At 38.3% G+C, this 17230-nt stretch overlaps 2 protein-coding genes across 2 annotated transcripts in view; one reads left to right on the forward strand and one right to left on the reverse strand.

The window, feature by feature from the left end:
* The window catches only part of LOC145477880 (prominin-1-A-like), a 34028-nt gene that overhangs the window by 4186 nt on the left and 12612 nt on the right, over positions 1-17230 (reverse strand). The window contains exons 10-21 of the mRNA XM_081455743.1: positions 7634-7710; positions 6701-6789; positions 6391-6543; positions 5714-5837; positions 5192-5286; positions 4071-4155; positions 2793-2939; positions 2155-2232; positions 1167-1259; positions 1020-1073; positions 746-826; positions 100-168 (exon numbers count right to left, since the gene is read on the reverse strand). Of these exons, the coding sequence (XP_081311869.1) occupies positions 100-168; positions 746-826; positions 1020-1073; positions 1167-1259; positions 2155-2232; positions 2793-2939; positions 4071-4155; positions 5192-5286; positions 5714-5837; positions 6391-6543; positions 6701-6789; positions 7634-7710 (1145 nt within the window). The remainder of the gene's footprint in view (positions 1-99; positions 169-745; positions 827-1019; positions 1074-1166; positions 1260-2154; positions 2233-2792; positions 2940-4070; positions 4156-5191; positions 5287-5713; positions 5838-6390; positions 6544-6700; positions 6790-7633; positions 7711-17230) is intronic.
* LOC145477874 (uncharacterized) lies at positions 9581-16509 on the forward strand. The gene is made up of 3 exons (XM_081455733.1): positions 9581-9937; positions 12041-15230; positions 16330-16509. The coding sequence occupies exon 2, from the start codon at positions 12067-12069 to the stop codon at positions 15226-15228; it is 3162 nt and encodes a 1053-aa protein (XP_081311859.1). The 5' UTR covers positions 9581-9937; positions 12041-12066; the 3' UTR covers positions 15229-15230; positions 16330-16509.

Here is a 17230-nt window from a genome sequence, read left to right on the forward strand (position 1 = left end):
GCGCACCTCCACCCAATTCTTCAGGGAGTACTATATGAGCCCTTTTTCCCTCGTTAGCACATCACAAGGTAATTCAGACTTAATTAGTTAAGTCATTACCTTATTTATAGCGTCTTCTAAATACTGATCCATCCAGCCAAGTGTACGACTCAAGGACTTTTTTCCTGCCTGTAGTGAAATCAAAGCGATAGCTCTTTTTGTGAAGGCTAAAGGTTTCATTCATGATAAGTGATTCTTGATCGTCTTCACTCACACAAGGTTGAAACTGCCTTTTGATTATAGCAAGCGCACGGGCGAGCAGCGTTCCGCATTACGTTACGAATAATCTTGTGCAATGGGAAGCATAAATCTAAATTTTAGAATGGCAAGGTAATCTTTACAAACAAATGTCCAGGTTACGATTCTGGCTTTAGACATCTGTAAAAGAGTTTTATACGCCAGTTATGCATGTACCACAAACGACAACAAAACCCAAGCTGATTGTACAAGAAATGAAAGCAGTTGCTAATACTCAGAACTAATAATGAATTAGTCATTGATATAGTATGGTAATAGGGAAGGGAATGGGAACTGATAAAAAGCATTTCCGATCCAATAACTCTAGCAGTTTTAAGATTCATATTTTTGGTGCACACCAAAACACAATTTTCAGTCAACAACCATGGCTACCTGAAACTTTTAAAAGCTTGAAAAAGGGGAGAGAAAAGAAAATCACCACTTTGAAAATTGCATACGGTATACAAACCTCATTGGCCAAAACTAAGCCATCGCCTTCCAAAATAATTTTCAGCCTTTCACGTAGAAGGTCAATCTTGTTAGCTTCGTTCTTCAACAGATGAAAAATAAAGACAAAAATAACTACAGAACGAGAAATTGCACTAAATTTAGTAACTTCTGTCATGTGTAAGTAATGTGTACGTATAAATTGTAAACTTCTTCTGTAATTTGTTTTGTATAGTTAAAACAAACACTTATTTATGAAGAACCAAGTGAGGCAAAAATTTCAATATCTTCCGTACCAATACATTCATATTTTTCGTCATCAAAAGCTGCGATTTCTCAGCCAGTTCACCCTGAAGGAAACAAAAATAAAAAACGATTAACTAATATTTAACAAAAGAAACAACGACATTTTACGAGACAGAAGTATTAAGCTGTCTTCTTACCACTAGAGGCTGTGATATTATAATTGTTTCGTCATGTAAGTTATTCAAAGCGTCCTTAGTCAAACGTAATTTCTCTTCAATTCCTGCAGACACCTAAAGGAGACAAAAAACATTGCTATTCAATATATTGCAACAAAACCTTGTCAAGATGGCTGAGGCTGTTATCCGGAGCAAATATCTCGCAAGTTCGCAAAGAGTCTTTTTTATAGACTCGACAGGAACGAATATAATAATAATAATAATTTATTTCTAGCGCATTACATTAAAAAATCTCAATGCTCTTACAGAATAAAAATGAGAAAAACGATAACGAAACCAATATAAGGAAAATATATTAAATTACAATGGATGATAAAATACTAAAATTCATTAAATACTAAAATTCATGAGTTGAGTTTTAAACTTAGGAACTTGAGAAAGGGGAAACTTAAGAGTTCAAAGTTTAGTTTGTAATGTAATTCGACAAACTTTTTCTTCTGTTTTGATGCCTTTATTTCTTTCCCATTTTTGGGTTCGAGAATATCAGTTCAAGACACTTTTTTGTTTAAGATTAATGTCTGTTTTTACTGTGTATAGAGCGGCTTCTAATGAGCTTCTTAACCAAAACTAAAGCAGTTATTACAACCAACTTTCTAACCAACACAAGGAACCAATGAGAACTCGAAGCAACGACACGTAACCGACGACAAACGCGGGAAAACGGGGGTTACTAAGGCGACGGCGATTGGTTTGTTCTTGCTCCTGATTGATAGAGGTGGCGCGAGACATTTAAACTAATCACGGATTCGACTCAGTCTTGTCTAAAAACAGCTACATGCTCTAACCTTTTTTCCTTATTTTTTTCCTTGTTTGACTGCCCGTCTGAATGCCTGTCTGTATGTATGTTTGCTTTTTTGTTCGTTCGTTTGTTTGTTTGTTTGTTTTTTGTTTGTTTGTTTGTTCGTTTGTTTCTTTGTTTCTTTGCTTATATGCCAAAAGTGCTACTTGCCTGACTATCAGCCGCTGTTCCCACGTCGTTCGCAAACGTTGTCAACGACAAGTTGTTCTTCGTCAGGGGTAGCCCCGTCTGTATAAACAAAACAATTTAAAATAGTAGTCAAATGATTTTAAAAGCCTGAGCGAGAGTTTGAATTGAAAATGGACAGTCATTGCTGACTGACTTTTCGAAAACTTTTAATTTTTTCTGTAGGGTATTGAAAGTGCACAAGGCAAAAGTCTTATACCTCAGTGAGATTGCAGCCCATCGGCACTCATTACATTTCCATGGCGTAAGCTTTAATTATCAATTATGTCAATCTCAATACTTCCTTGCCCTCCCCACACACCCACCCACCCACCCATCCCCATCCCACCTTTTATTCTTGCACTCTTGATGATCTTATATAGAGGATCTGTCGACAGATAGCCTTTATTTTAACGATGAGAATTGAAGCTAAGAAGTTTGTGGGGTCGTTTGTACTAAAGACTATGATATCTATAAACTGTAACCAGAAAAACTACGATGAAAATCTAAAAATCTAATAATCTTAAATCAAGTATATACAAAACTCTTCAAATTATCTAAAACTACAGCTGGGCAGATTGAATCTCTCAATGTTCTATGTTAAAATTCTGGTCTCTTTTTACCTCGATTGAATATTTGAAGAACTCGATTTCCTGGACACCAGAAGTAAAAGTATCATTAATCGCTTTCCTGGTGTCATTTGACACAAGTTCCACGTCTGTTATGGTGCCGTTTATGTCAGCCAGAATCTCATCCATTGGCGGTATTTTCTGTTACGGAAAAGGGTAAAACATAACGGTGGTAAACCTATTCAATAAATAACGACATGTTATTTGATGGCTTGAGCAATGGAAACTTCTTGAGGCGTAAAGCCAGGGGCACCCAACGACCGTTTTCTCTCAAATGCTTTTAAACGCTGTTTTAGGCTATCTGGAGTACTTTTAAAGCTTTTTGTGTTAATTTTAGGTTGCGCTAAAAAATTTTTATCTGTTCGGTTATTCTAGGGGACCTTGAGTATTCTCGAATTTATTAGGGCTTTTTTGTCTATTCCCCGAAAACCTTAGGTTTTATCGCCTTTCCGAAAATGATAGCTGACCTTTTTTCGGTACCCAAAACGACATTTTTTACAATTCGAAAACAACAGACATCAAATTTCTCATATCACGAAAGTTCGAGGTGGCAATTCTCTTCAGAAAATCAGAGGGGATTAAAGGCCTTTCGAACAGATAATTTACCGAAACGATCCGTTGGGTGCCCCTGTAAAGCGTCCTCAGCTGTACTTAGAAATTAAAAGTGGATGATTTCATTTGAAAGCAGTCTATAACTTGTTAACTAGTGTTAAGATAGGACGGTACATTGTTCGTGGCTGGTCTTGTTTGCGGCTAAGACTAGCCACGACCAATTTATTATCCCAAGTAACAGTAAACTTTTACTGTCGAAATAGGATGAGTACTGTGAATGAAATACAACTGAAATGGAGAGAACCGGATTAAAACTTGAAATGAACGAGATTAATACCCTGTTCACACCAACATATTAAACATGTAGTGTTTAAAAGTGGTTTAACTAAGTAAGGTTAAAAGATAGTCGCTCAAACCCTGCACACCCTACTACTTCACCCGGTAAAACCCAATTTGATTAAAATATGTTAGCAAGGTTGTTTGAAATTTGTCTTCTTAAAATGACTGCAAAGGGGCATAATCGACAAATTGGAAACACTTAAACTTGGTTTAGTTAAACTAGTTTAGTTAGTGTGTATAGGGCATAAGTGTATTACACCAAGGAAGCTAAACCTAATATAAAAAAGGATCTCTTTGGCCGATACGAGTCAAGGTTAAGACTATTACGGAAGGTAAAAGTACACGAGACTTATAATTCTTAAACACTGTAACTAGACTTACATCTCTGTAACTTGTCATGTTTTCAAATTTGAATTTGCTGTCAAGTTGCAGTAGTTCCCAGGGTGTTTCCGTTTGGCTGCATCTCCTGTAAATCAAACATATGATCAAAGCAGGAAAAAGAAATTATTTAAAACATGGTTTTATTTAGTTCTTTGAGCCTTATCTTGCAAACCATTTCCCGATTTTTAGTTGCGTTCATCCAAACATTCTTTATGTCATTCTTAATGTTTTACTTACTTGTAATGTGCGAGATGGAAGGAGGCAGCTAGAGGTGGCCGAAAAAGAACGAGTTACTTGGAGGAGACTGATTGATAGCCCCATTCTCCACGAGGAGAGAAGGGAAGATCATGAATTTGCGAGAGAGAGGTGAAATTTTACATATATGGAAAACAAAATATCTTGAATAAGTCTTGAAGCTAAGACTACGTCATTTACCCTGGGGGGAACCTTATATCAAAAGGTCTTGAATGCTCGTCGTCTCCCTTAAGGGTATAAATCAAAGATTCTGGTCTCACTTAAGGTGAAATAAAGTCCTAGCCACACCCAGATTGGTCTCCTTTAGGGGTTTAATTCAAATTTTACGACGAACATCCCTGACCATTTCATACGTGTGTCCCCCAACCCCCGGGGCCACTTAAACCGGTTAGCAATGAAGACTCGAACAAGCCAAAATTCAAAATTTCCATTGCCTCTGCAAAAGAATTTGCAGGTGAAAAAAGAACTACGAACTACGGTTAGGCCTACCGTCTACACTAATCTGTCGCGAAAACGGAGCTTTTCGAAAACGCTCTTCAAACCGGAAAAATTTCAAAACGCAGGCTTTTCGTTTTCGTGTGGACGGAAAACAATTTGAAAACGGAACTTTTCGAAAACGATGACGTCACGATAAGTATGTGATTTCCCTGACCGAGTTTTCCTCAAACACAAATCCAAAATAATCGATCGGTGATTGTTGCCTTGTTGTTGTTGTTGTTGTTATTGCGTTAAATTCCTGCGGTTTGGTGTGGACGGAAAACATTTGATGCGTTTTTAGAGTGAAACCTCCGTTTTCAAATTCCTCCGGCTTAGTGTGAACGGGGCCTTAGAGCTTCTTCCCTTGCTTGTAGCATTTTTACAGTTACCTGAGTATATCAGAAAGTCGAATGTCGATGATTCCATTTCCTAATACAGCTTTGGAGACAGGATAATATCCAAGCGTTGAAGGATCATCTATAGTCTGAAACAAAGTAAAGGCACATCTTTTTGTTAACTTTCTTGTTGAATCTCAAGCCAGAATCTAGGATGTAATTCATGGTAGGACATATTAAATAGTTTGCTTTTATTTACAGCCGTTTACTTGCGGTTAGCATTTATTTACTGCTGTTTGCTTGCGGTTAACATTTAAGGGGGTGAAGGGGAAGGCGACTAAATGTATCCTACCATAATTTATATGCCCAGAATCTCGTTCTTATTGACCAGCGGCCGAGAAACGTGTTTACGACCGCTGGTTAACAGGAACGAAGAACCTGAATACGTAAACATAGCTACACACAATCTTTTATGGAAGATTTTCGTACCTTGATAAGCTACCTAACTTTAGCAAAATAGATATTTAAAGGGTCAAGCCTTCCTACTGCTGATCCATAACTATTTTAGTTACTTACGTTTTCCAGCAGGCTCAGATCAGCGGCTGACTTGCAGAGGACAGTTGAGTTTGCTCCGATGAAGAATGTGACAGCGAGAATAAGATTTATGAAGAAAGCACTGAAGAAATACAGTCCAACAACGCTAAAGGTAAAAAAAAAAAAAAGAAAAAAAGAATAAAGACATTTTGGAAGTACATTTGTATAATGAAAAATTGCACTTCCGCTTGAATGTTAGGACTGAAGGCATCAAAATATATATGACTTTCCTTGGGAACATTTTGCAGAGGTCGTGTAGTAAATTTCTAAACAATAACGTCCATTTGGCACGAAAATATGTTGGGATATTTGTCCTCGAACATTATCTGTGTCAAGAAGAGAACAGTTTTCCGAGGGCGTAGCTCGAGGAACACTGTGAGCTTTGACGAACATATAATGTCCTCGGGCAAATACCCGAGCATATTTTCGCGCCAAATGTAGGCTATTGTTTTTATTATTCTTCAAATATTTTTCGCAATACGAGCAGTTTTGAACATTGGGGAATATCACTCGGATATTCCCCAAAACAAAATGCGCTCATACTTCAACAAAATAGGTTTATCGTGAGCTGATAACCTGCGAAAAAGAAGCGATTCAGGGCGATAGAAATGCAATAACAGTAACTGACTATTATGTAATTAAAGTTACGTTTTTCTTACCACATTAGCGAGTTTCCCGCGCAGTTTGAAATATCCGAGCGTGTGCTCGGTGTATCCGAAGGACTGGCACCAAGAGCCCCGGATATGAGTGACAGGAACGTTAACAAGACAACAAAAACAATGGCGAGAGAGATTGACAGAAACGTTATCCATCTGAAAAATATATACATATTTATCATCTTTATATGCACGATTACAAAAAAGTTATTCCTGAAATCTAGCATAATTTTATGGATGACGAATATTAGGATATTTTCATAATCTCACGGGAAAGATCGACGGCATATAAAAACTCCAATTTTATATTCACCTGTATTTATCATATCTGTTGAATAATCCTCCTTTTCCAAATATGCTTTGGACTTCCGCTTTTGCTGGAAGTAGAAGTTCTGTTTGAATCTGAAAGATAAAAACATTTTAAAACCTGCTGTACTGTGTCAACTTTGGCAAAAGCGTGCAAACAGTATGCTTTTTTTCCTTAATTATTCAAATCTAGTGGCACATACTTAACAATTTTCCTTATCCTGACTTTAACACGTTAGAGAGTTCAACAAGTGCATAAAGCTAAACAGGCGAAGGTAGTCAAGCAGAACGAAAATGAGACAAAGTTGCAGAAATTAAATGAAATAAGTAGTAACTGGATATATTTTTTTCTCCAGTTTCTTAGCGGTCAGGAATCCTAAATCCTTGAATTTGATTGGCTAATCGCGCGCGCTCCAGCGGTCCGGATTTTCCTATCTGGACCCCGAGTACGGACCGTTCCGAAATATCCAACTTTGGCAACTTTTTAAGCTTTTTGTTACACCGGAAAACAACATAAAATGTGAACATTCAACACAGAGTCTTGCAAAGAGTATCGCTTTTTGTGCCCGAAATGTCAAACACTTTAATTAAAATTCAACACAAAAGTTTCTTTCAAAGCAATACCGTAGAGAGAGAAAAAAATAAAAACGTTATTTGCCGGCCCTGGTCGGCTCGTATTGGGAAAAACTGTACCGTATAGTTTTTCCCAATACGGACCTTCCGGCCGGCAAATAACAGATATATAGATTAGTGTTTTACAGGATCCTAAAGAGGCAAGTAGAAACTAAGATAACAGTTTGTTCTCATTCAAGTTCTACCTCGGTGTCTGGAATAGACCTTTGCTTTCTTTCATGTTTGCATGTTCATAAGATATTTATACTATAGAGCTCAACCTGAACGACCTGTCATAATTTCATCAATTTTAGGTACAGTTCCTTACCGTATCACCAGCCACTCTTAATGTGTTCACCATCTTAGCTGCAAAATCTTGGAGTTCTTTGGTAAAATTTCTTATTTCTAATATCAAAAAAAAAAGTGGTTTTTAATTTATTTATTTTATTATTTTTTCGTTGTTATTATTAACTTCGATTTTAATTCATACTTGTGTTCTGGTCTCGCAATAACATCTTTCGTTAAAACGGGAAGCTATTTAAATTAGACTGAAACTGTCTCATGTTTGTTTGTTTGTTTGTTTTTAATTTACTTTTTTGTTTGCTTGTTTGTTGGTCGGTTCGCCTCTTTCCTGCTGCAGGCTTGTTTCAGTCTTTCTGTCTTTGTGTTTTGGTTTGTTCTGATTTTCTTTGTGTTTTTTACCTCTGTGTTATCACAGAGAAACGTATAAATCAAGGGGATAAATAACTTTAATTTTCTTATGTCCTTGATTACTTTTGTTTTACTATTGCCTTATACCCAAGGTAATCCCTCTTAAGTTATTTTTAAACATGGCACCCAGGTCTTCCGAGGATGTTACTCGCGCGATGCGTGGATAGCCCAAGCGACTTTCTCGCAACTACCTGAGATGAAATGGCGGGAAATGTGGTGAAAAGTCATTTAATATGTTTTGTTTTTCAAAAGACGTTTCATAGCACAGATTTTGTCTGCGCTCTTAGTCGTCTTTTTGTTCGGCTGGGCTTTCGTTTGCTTTGTGCTTATTTGGCTATTCATTCTTTTACAGTTTCTTTCGGTTTACAAAGTTTAAGGACGTTCGCGCGAAAATTTTCCAACATTGATTTTTTTTCTGACACTTTCACCACTGTAAGATGATGAGTTAGTTATGTCAGAAATGTAAAAAATGGGGGGTCACCGACTTCGTTTTGGAGAGAACATGCCCGGAAGAATACCCTAGATCTGAAGAATCGGGCTTCGTTACCGAATAAGGCCAGTGTCTGTAAGCCCAAAAATATTGCAATTAGACCTTTGAAGTGAAATGTTCTCTGCCAAATATTGTTTAAGGGTCTTTAACTGGGCCTATTAAGTAAATTTAGTCAACTGGTGAGGTTCCTTAAAGAGCAAGTTCGCATTTAGCGACTATAGTTTCACGCGCCTTGCAGCCGCAAGATGACAGGATTCAATGTCCCGTGGAAAGAAATCTTGATTTTTTTTAACTTCCCACATTGACTTTTTTGTTCATTTTTGGACAATGTGGAGATAATTGTAAATAAAATCTGTTTCTGGAAAGAAAAGAAGGGGTCACCGAACGTCCAAGATCGTTAAATCCAGGCAAAGCTATAGCAATGGCCATCTGCCCTATCATTGTTCATTTTATTATTTAGCGCGCGCTCTCATGCATGACGTGGCGTGTGAATTTGCGTGCGCAGTAAGGATGCGCAAAAACAATTAGCGCGAACGTCCTTGAGTACGGATTGTTCGGTGGGGTACGGACTTGTCGTTAATCAAGTTTTCGTCCGGGAATCACATGAGTCGAGTTCCTCCGGCCTATTAGGAGGCGAGCAGGAGGCGAAACTCGTGTCTCTCTTTTCCTCATCCCTCTCCATTCCACCCCAGCCCTATTCCAGACCCCACCCTCGCCACCCCTCCAATTGTGCGTATGACATTTTTGGTTTTCGCGTCTTTTTTCGCTTCTCATTCCAAAAAGTAAGGAAAAAGAAAAACTGTGGCTGGGTTGTCTGCATCTTCACGTCATATTGACGTCATATGGTAATCTGTCTTCTTTGAATAAATACTTGGATCATTCTTTTTTCCTTTAAAAACGAAATCATGTGTTCGCAAGAAGACAGTTTCTAATTCGAATTAATTAATATCACATTTTTGGGAAAGTGTTTTAAAAATAGGTTTGAAAACTTGCTCTTTACATTTGCCCCTAAATGCATTTTTAAAATAAACCTTTTAAAAGCAATGGTAACGCAAAAAAGCTTGTCCTGAAATTAATCCAGAGCAGAATAATTTCATTAGTCTCTAAACCGCTAACTAACGCGTTTTATGTAAACAATTCAGGGTGGAAAATTATGCGTGCCCATCTCACAATAAATACAAAATCATACTTACAAGTTAAAGACAAGCATTCCAAAATTTCAGATTTTTTGGAAAATGAACAATCTGACATGACAAACTTGAAAATTTCATTTTCTAATTTCCTCGTGCAACGTCTAATTTTATGAATTATTTATGGGTATCCGGTGTTTTACTTTCCAAAGCGAACAGTGTAAAACAAACCTGACAGTAAAGATCACTCCATGCTAGGAATACAAACTGGTCTTTCGGCTTTTATTTCAACATTGTTGTGGTGAGTACAACTTGTCTTGAATTGTATGCTTTAATTTAGCAATCTTTACGAGTTGAACTGAACGGAAAATATTGTTTGGCCAAGGTATAAATACTTCAAAGTAGCTTTTGTGATCAGTTACATGCGAAATGTTCCCATGTAGTTTAGGAAAAACCTCATTTCTGATTTCTGCTGGTTTCAACTGAATTTGGGCTGGCATGTTCGGGAACAGGAAACGGACCACGTCATGACGAATCTCGATCGATTCCTCGTGTTGCAAGGGAACCTTCATTCCCCGCTCAAACACGAGAGCAATCCTTTCACGGGCAGCTTCCACACGTACTGGATCGGGGTCCGGACTTTCGAAGGCTTCTATAAGCTCCGGCGGTAGGTGAGCTTTGGGTTCCCATGTGTTTTCGCTGGCGCAGTATCCTAACCACTTGACCATAAAGAGTGGTTTGCCATTTCGGAACTTCTTGGCAACTATGCGTTCAGCTTGATAAACACCAAGAACGTCAGGTTTTTTGTCGCACATAATGCCGGCTCGTGAGATCGCGAAAGAGTCTAGGCTCTTGTAAAAGCCCTGAGGTGGACGGCAACGTTTCTCCATGTTGAAAAAAATTCGAATGGTTGAAAACTGAATGAAGCTGGAAATTTATACTGTCCTATTCGCGGCAAAGACTTGCCGACGGATCGAAATGCACCAATGGCTATCAAGTATTTGACAAAAGATTTTTTTCCAGCCAACCGTTAACGACAATCGTGAATACATTAACTTATACAATCTTTGCAAGGAAAAACCAAAACACTTCGCGATCTCTCTTATCAAGACTGGCGTATGCTTGTAATTCAGTTTAAACGCGCAGAGACGGGACATCGTTTCAACCATGATACTGATCGCTGCGATTTGATCAGTGGTCAGACCACTTTTTTTGCCCGCGCATTTTAAGCATTCATGCATTTGGCAACCATTATTTAAATTCACTCACCGGCTGTTCTGGATACGCGAAAGTTAAAAAGCATCCTAAGACGGAACAAATAGTTTGTTTATAGCTCGTTTTCGCTTCCGCGCGCAAACTGCACAGAGTGAAAGAATTGTTTTATTTACGACACAATTGTCTTGCTCGCGCAGACACAATGAAGATAAATGAAGTGAGCTTTGATTCCAGTGTTACAAATTCCACACAACGAAACCTCCTTAAAGCAAGTGCAAATCCATTACGCGAAAATGAGTTAATGCGTGGATGTTTGACTTTTGCGAAACGAACGAAAAACACACGCGTGCGGTGAGTTGTTTCGATATTTAAATAACAAAAGCACGTTGAGTTCATTGAAACAAAGAAAGAAACAATAGGCGGAGAGTTCATTGTTTAGTTTACCGCCTCATCATGAGGTAATGAGTATTGTCGCGCATTCATAGCAACCAATGAAAACAGCTCGTTCGGAGCATCGATGAATATTAATAAGCGTCATGACATACCTATACACTTTTTCGAACTGTAAGTAAATGTCCCGAGAACAATAGGCATTCTACGCCATGTCGGTAAATGGGAGACTTTGACACTAGGTTTTTAGCCTTTTATACGCTAAAGAGAAAGTATAAGCATTTGCGGTGACTAGAAGAATTTGTTTGTCTATCTTTGTGTTGGATTGATTTAAAAATTATACATAGAGAAAACGAAAATTATTCCATTTATCGTTCACCGTAAACGTCATTCTTCAACTCTCTGACTAACTTATTCACGTATGGACCTGAATGATTACTCAAGCTTTTACCGAGGTTGAATTTTCTCATGTAAAGTTTTCTATAGCGCCCAAGTTGATTTGTACATTCCAACATTTTGTGGTTTGAGCGAATCGTAAATGTCAGGTACAAAATAGAGAAAATGAACTTGTACACCCGAAATGATTTCGTTCTTTTTACAACAAGCAGTCCAAGCACTCTTTCACCATTTATTTCTTTAGTCCATCAGACTTAAAGATATAATGCACAGATTTAGAATGCTAATTTACTAAGACTTCGCTTTTTTGAGTCCCTACTGACTCTTCTTTCCAATGACACAAAGTTTATTACGTATTACTGCAAAAATTCTACAATCAGCCTTGTTTGGTTTATTTTTTCAGTTACAAGACTTACTGAGGGAAGCGTCATGAATTACGTAGAAGAAATTTTACATGCTATCTTTATAGCCTGCCTTGTCGCTAATTTCCTTTTCAACACCGGTCGTGCTCTAAAAGCCATCGAGTTATGTAAGGAAAGCTTGGTTTTGCTCGGTAACAAAGTGCTGAGTGTAAAAAAGCCATTACGGCAAAGAATGTACACAAAAATCTATCGTACCATGTTTAAGGCGTACTGCCGTGTTAACGATCACACAAAGGCAATAGCGTGCGGCAGGAAACTTCTCAACATTTACCGCGAAAGTGGTGATATAGTCAAAGAAAGTGAGCTTAGCATAGTTCTGGCACAGATATGTCGGAATAAAAGTATGTATGCTGAGGCAAAAGAACTTTATGACAGAGCAATCCCTGCCATGCAAAAAACAGGTGACAGGAGAACAGAAGCAATGGCTTTTGGAGGCCTGGGAGATTTGGTTATTTTACTCGGTGAATACGTCAAGGCTAAAGAATACTATGAAAAAGCCCTAGCCATCAGCATGGAAATTGGTGATAGAGCAGCTGAAGAAGCATGTTATGGAAAGCTAGGAATTGTGTTTTTTTCTCTCTGTGAATATGTCAAGGCTAAAGAATACTTTGAAAAAGCCCTAGCGATCAGCATGGAAATTGGTGACAGAGAAGGAGAAGGAAAATGGTATGAAAACCTAGGAACTGTGTTTCGTTGTCTCGGTGAATATGTCAAGGCAAGAGAATATTACGAAAAATCACTAGCGATCAGCATGGAAATTGGTGACAGAGAAGGAGAAGGAACATGGTATGGAAATCTAGGAAGTGTGTTTCTTTCTCTCGGTGAATATGTCAAGGCAAAAGAATATTACGAAAAAGCACTTGCGATCAACATGGAAATTGGTGACAGACAACGAGAAGGAGTATGGTATGGAAACCTTGGAAATGTGTTTCGTTCTCTCGGTGAATATGTCAAGGCTAAAGAATATTTCGAAAAAGCACTAGCGATCAACATGGAAATTAGTGACAGAAAGATAGAAGGAGTATTGTATGGAAGTCTTGGAAATGTGTTTGTTTCTCTCGGTGAATATGTCAAGGCAAAAGAATATTATGAAAAAGCACTTGCGATCAGCATGGAAATTGGTGACAGAGCGAACGAAGGAATATGGTATGGAAATCTAGGAAGTGTGTTTCTTTCTCTCGGTGAATATGTCAAGGCAAAAGAATATTATGAAAAAGCACTTGCGATCAGCATGGAAATTGGTGACAGAGCGCAAGAAGGATCATGTTATGGAGACCTAGGAAGTGTGTTTCTTTCTCTCGGTGAATATGTCAAGGCTAAAGAATATAATGAAAAAGCACTTGCGATCAGCATGAAAAGTGGTAATAAAAATGCAGAAAGAGATCATTACAGACTGGAAGGCTGTTTTCATAGATCCCTTGGTGATAAAGATAAAGCTCAAGCCTACTTTGAAAAAGCACTTGCGATTACAGTTGAAATTGGTGACAGAACAGGAGAAGCAAGAAGTTACCTCGACCTTGGGCAAATACTTCAATCTCGCGGCGATCATGACGTGGCCGAAGAATATCTTGAGAAGGCGCTGTCAATAAGTGAAAATATTGGAAACATTGAAATTGAGTTTGCATGCTATTGTAGACTTACATTGACGAAGTTATCACAAAACAACTTTCAGGAGGCTTTTTCCCTTTTGTTTCGAAGTATTGAAAAATCCGAAAAAATGCGAGTTTTTCTTCAAGACAGCGATCAATTAAAAATATCCTTTGCAGACACACATGATTTTCCCTATCGGCTGCTCAGTGAATTGTTTTGTAAAACTGGAAATCCTAAGGATGCTATTTATGTTGCAGAGCTTGGACGAGCTAGAGCCTTAGCAGACTTGATGGCAACTCAGTACTCGGTTGATCGCACATCAGCCGACCCACAATCATGGACTGTTGTTGAAAATGTCATGAAGAAAGAAAGTAACTCTACTTGTCTATACATTTCCTATTTCGAGCAAACAGTATTTTTGTGGATTCTCAAGGCAAGCGGACTAATTCAGTTCCGAAAACTTGAAGTGGATAAAAAGACTCTTTACACAAGATTAGTAAAGGTTGCTGAAAATTTGGATGAATTTTTTGCTATCATGGCTGAAAGCTTCCGAGACTTTGGTATTTTACCCGAGGAGGTCTGCGAAGATCGATCCTTGAATGACAATGACATTGAAACAAATCCTGAATCTTGTCAGGAAGAGAGTCCCGCAGCTTTGCAACAAGGTAAGCCTGGGAATACGGATGATCCCGAACCGAGTCTAACATTGTTCTACGAACTGCTCGTCAATCCTGTATCCGACTTACTTGACGAGCCTGAAATCATCATTGTTCCTGATCGCAACCTGTATCGTGTTCCATTTCCAGCTTTACTCAATGCAAGTGGGAAATATTTATCGGAGCGTTTCAGAATCCGCGTGGTTCCTTCTTTGTCGACTCTGAAGCTCATTCAGGACAGTCCTGCAGACTATCACTGTCACACTGGTGCTCTGGTAGTGGGTGATCCTGATGTTGGTGTGGTGATTTACAGGGAAGAAGTCAATAAAAAGTTCATACCATTGCCTGGTGCAAGAAGGGAAGCAGAGATGATCGCACGACGGCTGGGCGTTTGGCCTTTGTTAGGACAGGACGCAACAAAGAAAGCGGTACTTGAGAAGCTGAATTCAGTGAGTCTGATACATATTGCTGCACATGGTAATGCTGAAAGAGGAGAAATTGCTCTTGCCCCTCTAGATCCGGTCCATCCAGGATCTACCACACTAACCGGAATTCCACAAGAAGACGACTACCTTCTGAAAATGTCCGACATTTCAAAAGTCAAAGTGCGGGCTAAGCTGGTGGTACTAAGCTGTTGTCACAGTGGCCGTGGACAAATTAGAGCCGAGGGAGTTGTTGGAATCGCTCGCGCGTTTCTAGGAGCCGGTGCACGCTCAGTGTTGGTGGCACTATGGGCTCTAGACGACAGTGCAACAAAGAAGTTGATGAGTCGTTTTTACGAGCACCTTGTTCATGGAGAAAGTGCCAGTAAATCTCTTCACGCGGCCATGAAGTGGATGAGAGATCACGGCTTTACCAAGGTTTCAAGGTGGGCACCGTTTATGCTGATTGGAGATGACGTGACATTTGCGTTTGAAAAATAAAGGTATGTTTATACTAGCGAAGAAAAGATTTCATAAAATTGGTTAATTATACTAGTTGCCCGTGCGACCTAATGGAAAATTAAAACTCCCTACTTTTCTTCTTTTGTGTTTACAAGGGCAAAATCTAGCTGTGCTGTACACAAAGGAGCTACAGAAGGATATCAACATATTTTCATTTCCAATTATTGAGAAATTGAGGACTTTCTTGTGCGGCGCAGTGAGATCCCTTATTCATCCTCGACCGTAAATCTGTTACTTATGCTTAAACAGTAAAGTGTTCTCGTACCATTGCCTGGTGCAGGAAAGGAAGATATGATCGGACGCGTATGTCCGCAATTGATTAAACTGTATTCATCGTCTATTGATGAAGTTGACTTCGCGCGGAATTGGCCGATCTCTGATCTTTAAATGGTAACACTATTCTGACATACATTATTTGACTTGATAATGACGTTACGGTAATGTCGAAACGTCGTCGATTTTAATTCAGCTTTTCAGCTTTTTAAATCTTAGAAATGCTTTCAAGAAATGTTCTGTCGCAAGTTTTTATTGTCAAATGTTTTTCTAAGTCACTTCTTTCCGTACTATTTTTCAGCGCTGAAAAAATTTTCAAGGTTTTAGTTTGAATTCATCAATCAAAGTGCGAGAACTTTAGGGACTGCGCAGTTGACAAGTTGTTGAATGGTTCGCACGGGCAGTTTATTTTTGGAAAGCAAAGCTTGAGTTTGTTTCGAGGCAACACGGCTGTCCAAGGAAACCTAAGGTGTAATTTCTCGCATTTTCTAGACATGATCAAAACTGGACTGTTCTTTACTTTTTTTTTTCCTAAAAGTGAACTGCAAACTATGAAAATCGTGAGTTAGTTGAATTTACCATTTGGACTGAATGAAATATACGTGATATAAACAGTCCACCTCAGGCGATGTTAATTTTTAACAATTATTTTTTATTTTTATTTCTTAAATTTCTATTTCTAGTTTATTTATGTATTTAATTATTCTTTTGATTCACTTTTAAATTCTTTTATTTCTATTTTTTTAATTTCTTTTTTTATATATATATATTTTTTATATATATATTTTTTTTAATTTTTTTTGTTAGAGTACGCACTCAGCACTCCGCACTTCGCACTCCGCGTTTTCGGAACAGCCCGGCTTGTGGCCGTCATTCTCTTCTTAATTTTCCGTGCCAGCGACGTTCTCTCAGTATGAAGCTCAGTGTCGTTTCAGAACAAAATAAAGTTTTGTTGTTGTAAAAGATAGCTAGGCGAAAAGTTGTATTTCTGCAACAGTTCAGTTGGAGAGTCTGGTTCATTAAACAAATTTAAACGCCTCCTCTACCATAATTTTTAAACACGGCATTCATGGAAACCAGAATGTTTTTTAAGGGGCATTTCAGTGTAAGTTAATATAATGTTAGGATTTTGATTTATAATCATTATTATGTAATTATTTTTTTCTACCTGATGTTTTTACCGTGTATAAATAATGATTGAAGATTAAAGATTAAAGATTAAAGATTCTTCCAAACATTTTCCCTGTTTTGCCGCTTGTTTTGAAGGGACAAACGAGGTGCCCCAAAGACTATGATAGCCCTCGAGTTCTTTTCACAGGGCAAATGTATTACTTTCCGAAAGTTACTGGTCTACGTCGAATTCAGGCTCGTCCTTACCGTCCGCCGTTTGTTGTTGTTGTTGTTGTTGTTTTTGTTTTTTGGCTGCGTTGCCGCGCTTTGCGACAGCCAATTACAAGCGTCGAATTCAAATTTGTTGCGAGACAAGTCGCAGCTTCAGTGGTAATACGAGCAGCAAAACTAAAATTTGTTGCAGAAAGTAGAACTCCAGTCTACTTTGCACAACATGTTGCCTCAACTTGCAACACTGTATTTTGCTGCGAGGCAAGTTGGTCACAAACGTGGTAATACGCGCAACAGCGTGTTTTGAACTTACAATGCAACAATGTTGCGAGACAAGTTGAAGAAAAATGTCCATATTACCGGACCT

This window comes from Orbicella franksi, chromosome 2, assembly GCF_964199315.1.
Source record: "Orbicella franksi chromosome 2, jaOrbFran1.1, whole genome shotgun sequence".
Classification (NCBI taxonomy): Eukaryota; Metazoa; Cnidaria; class Anthozoa; order Scleractinia; family Merulinidae; genus Orbicella; species Orbicella franksi.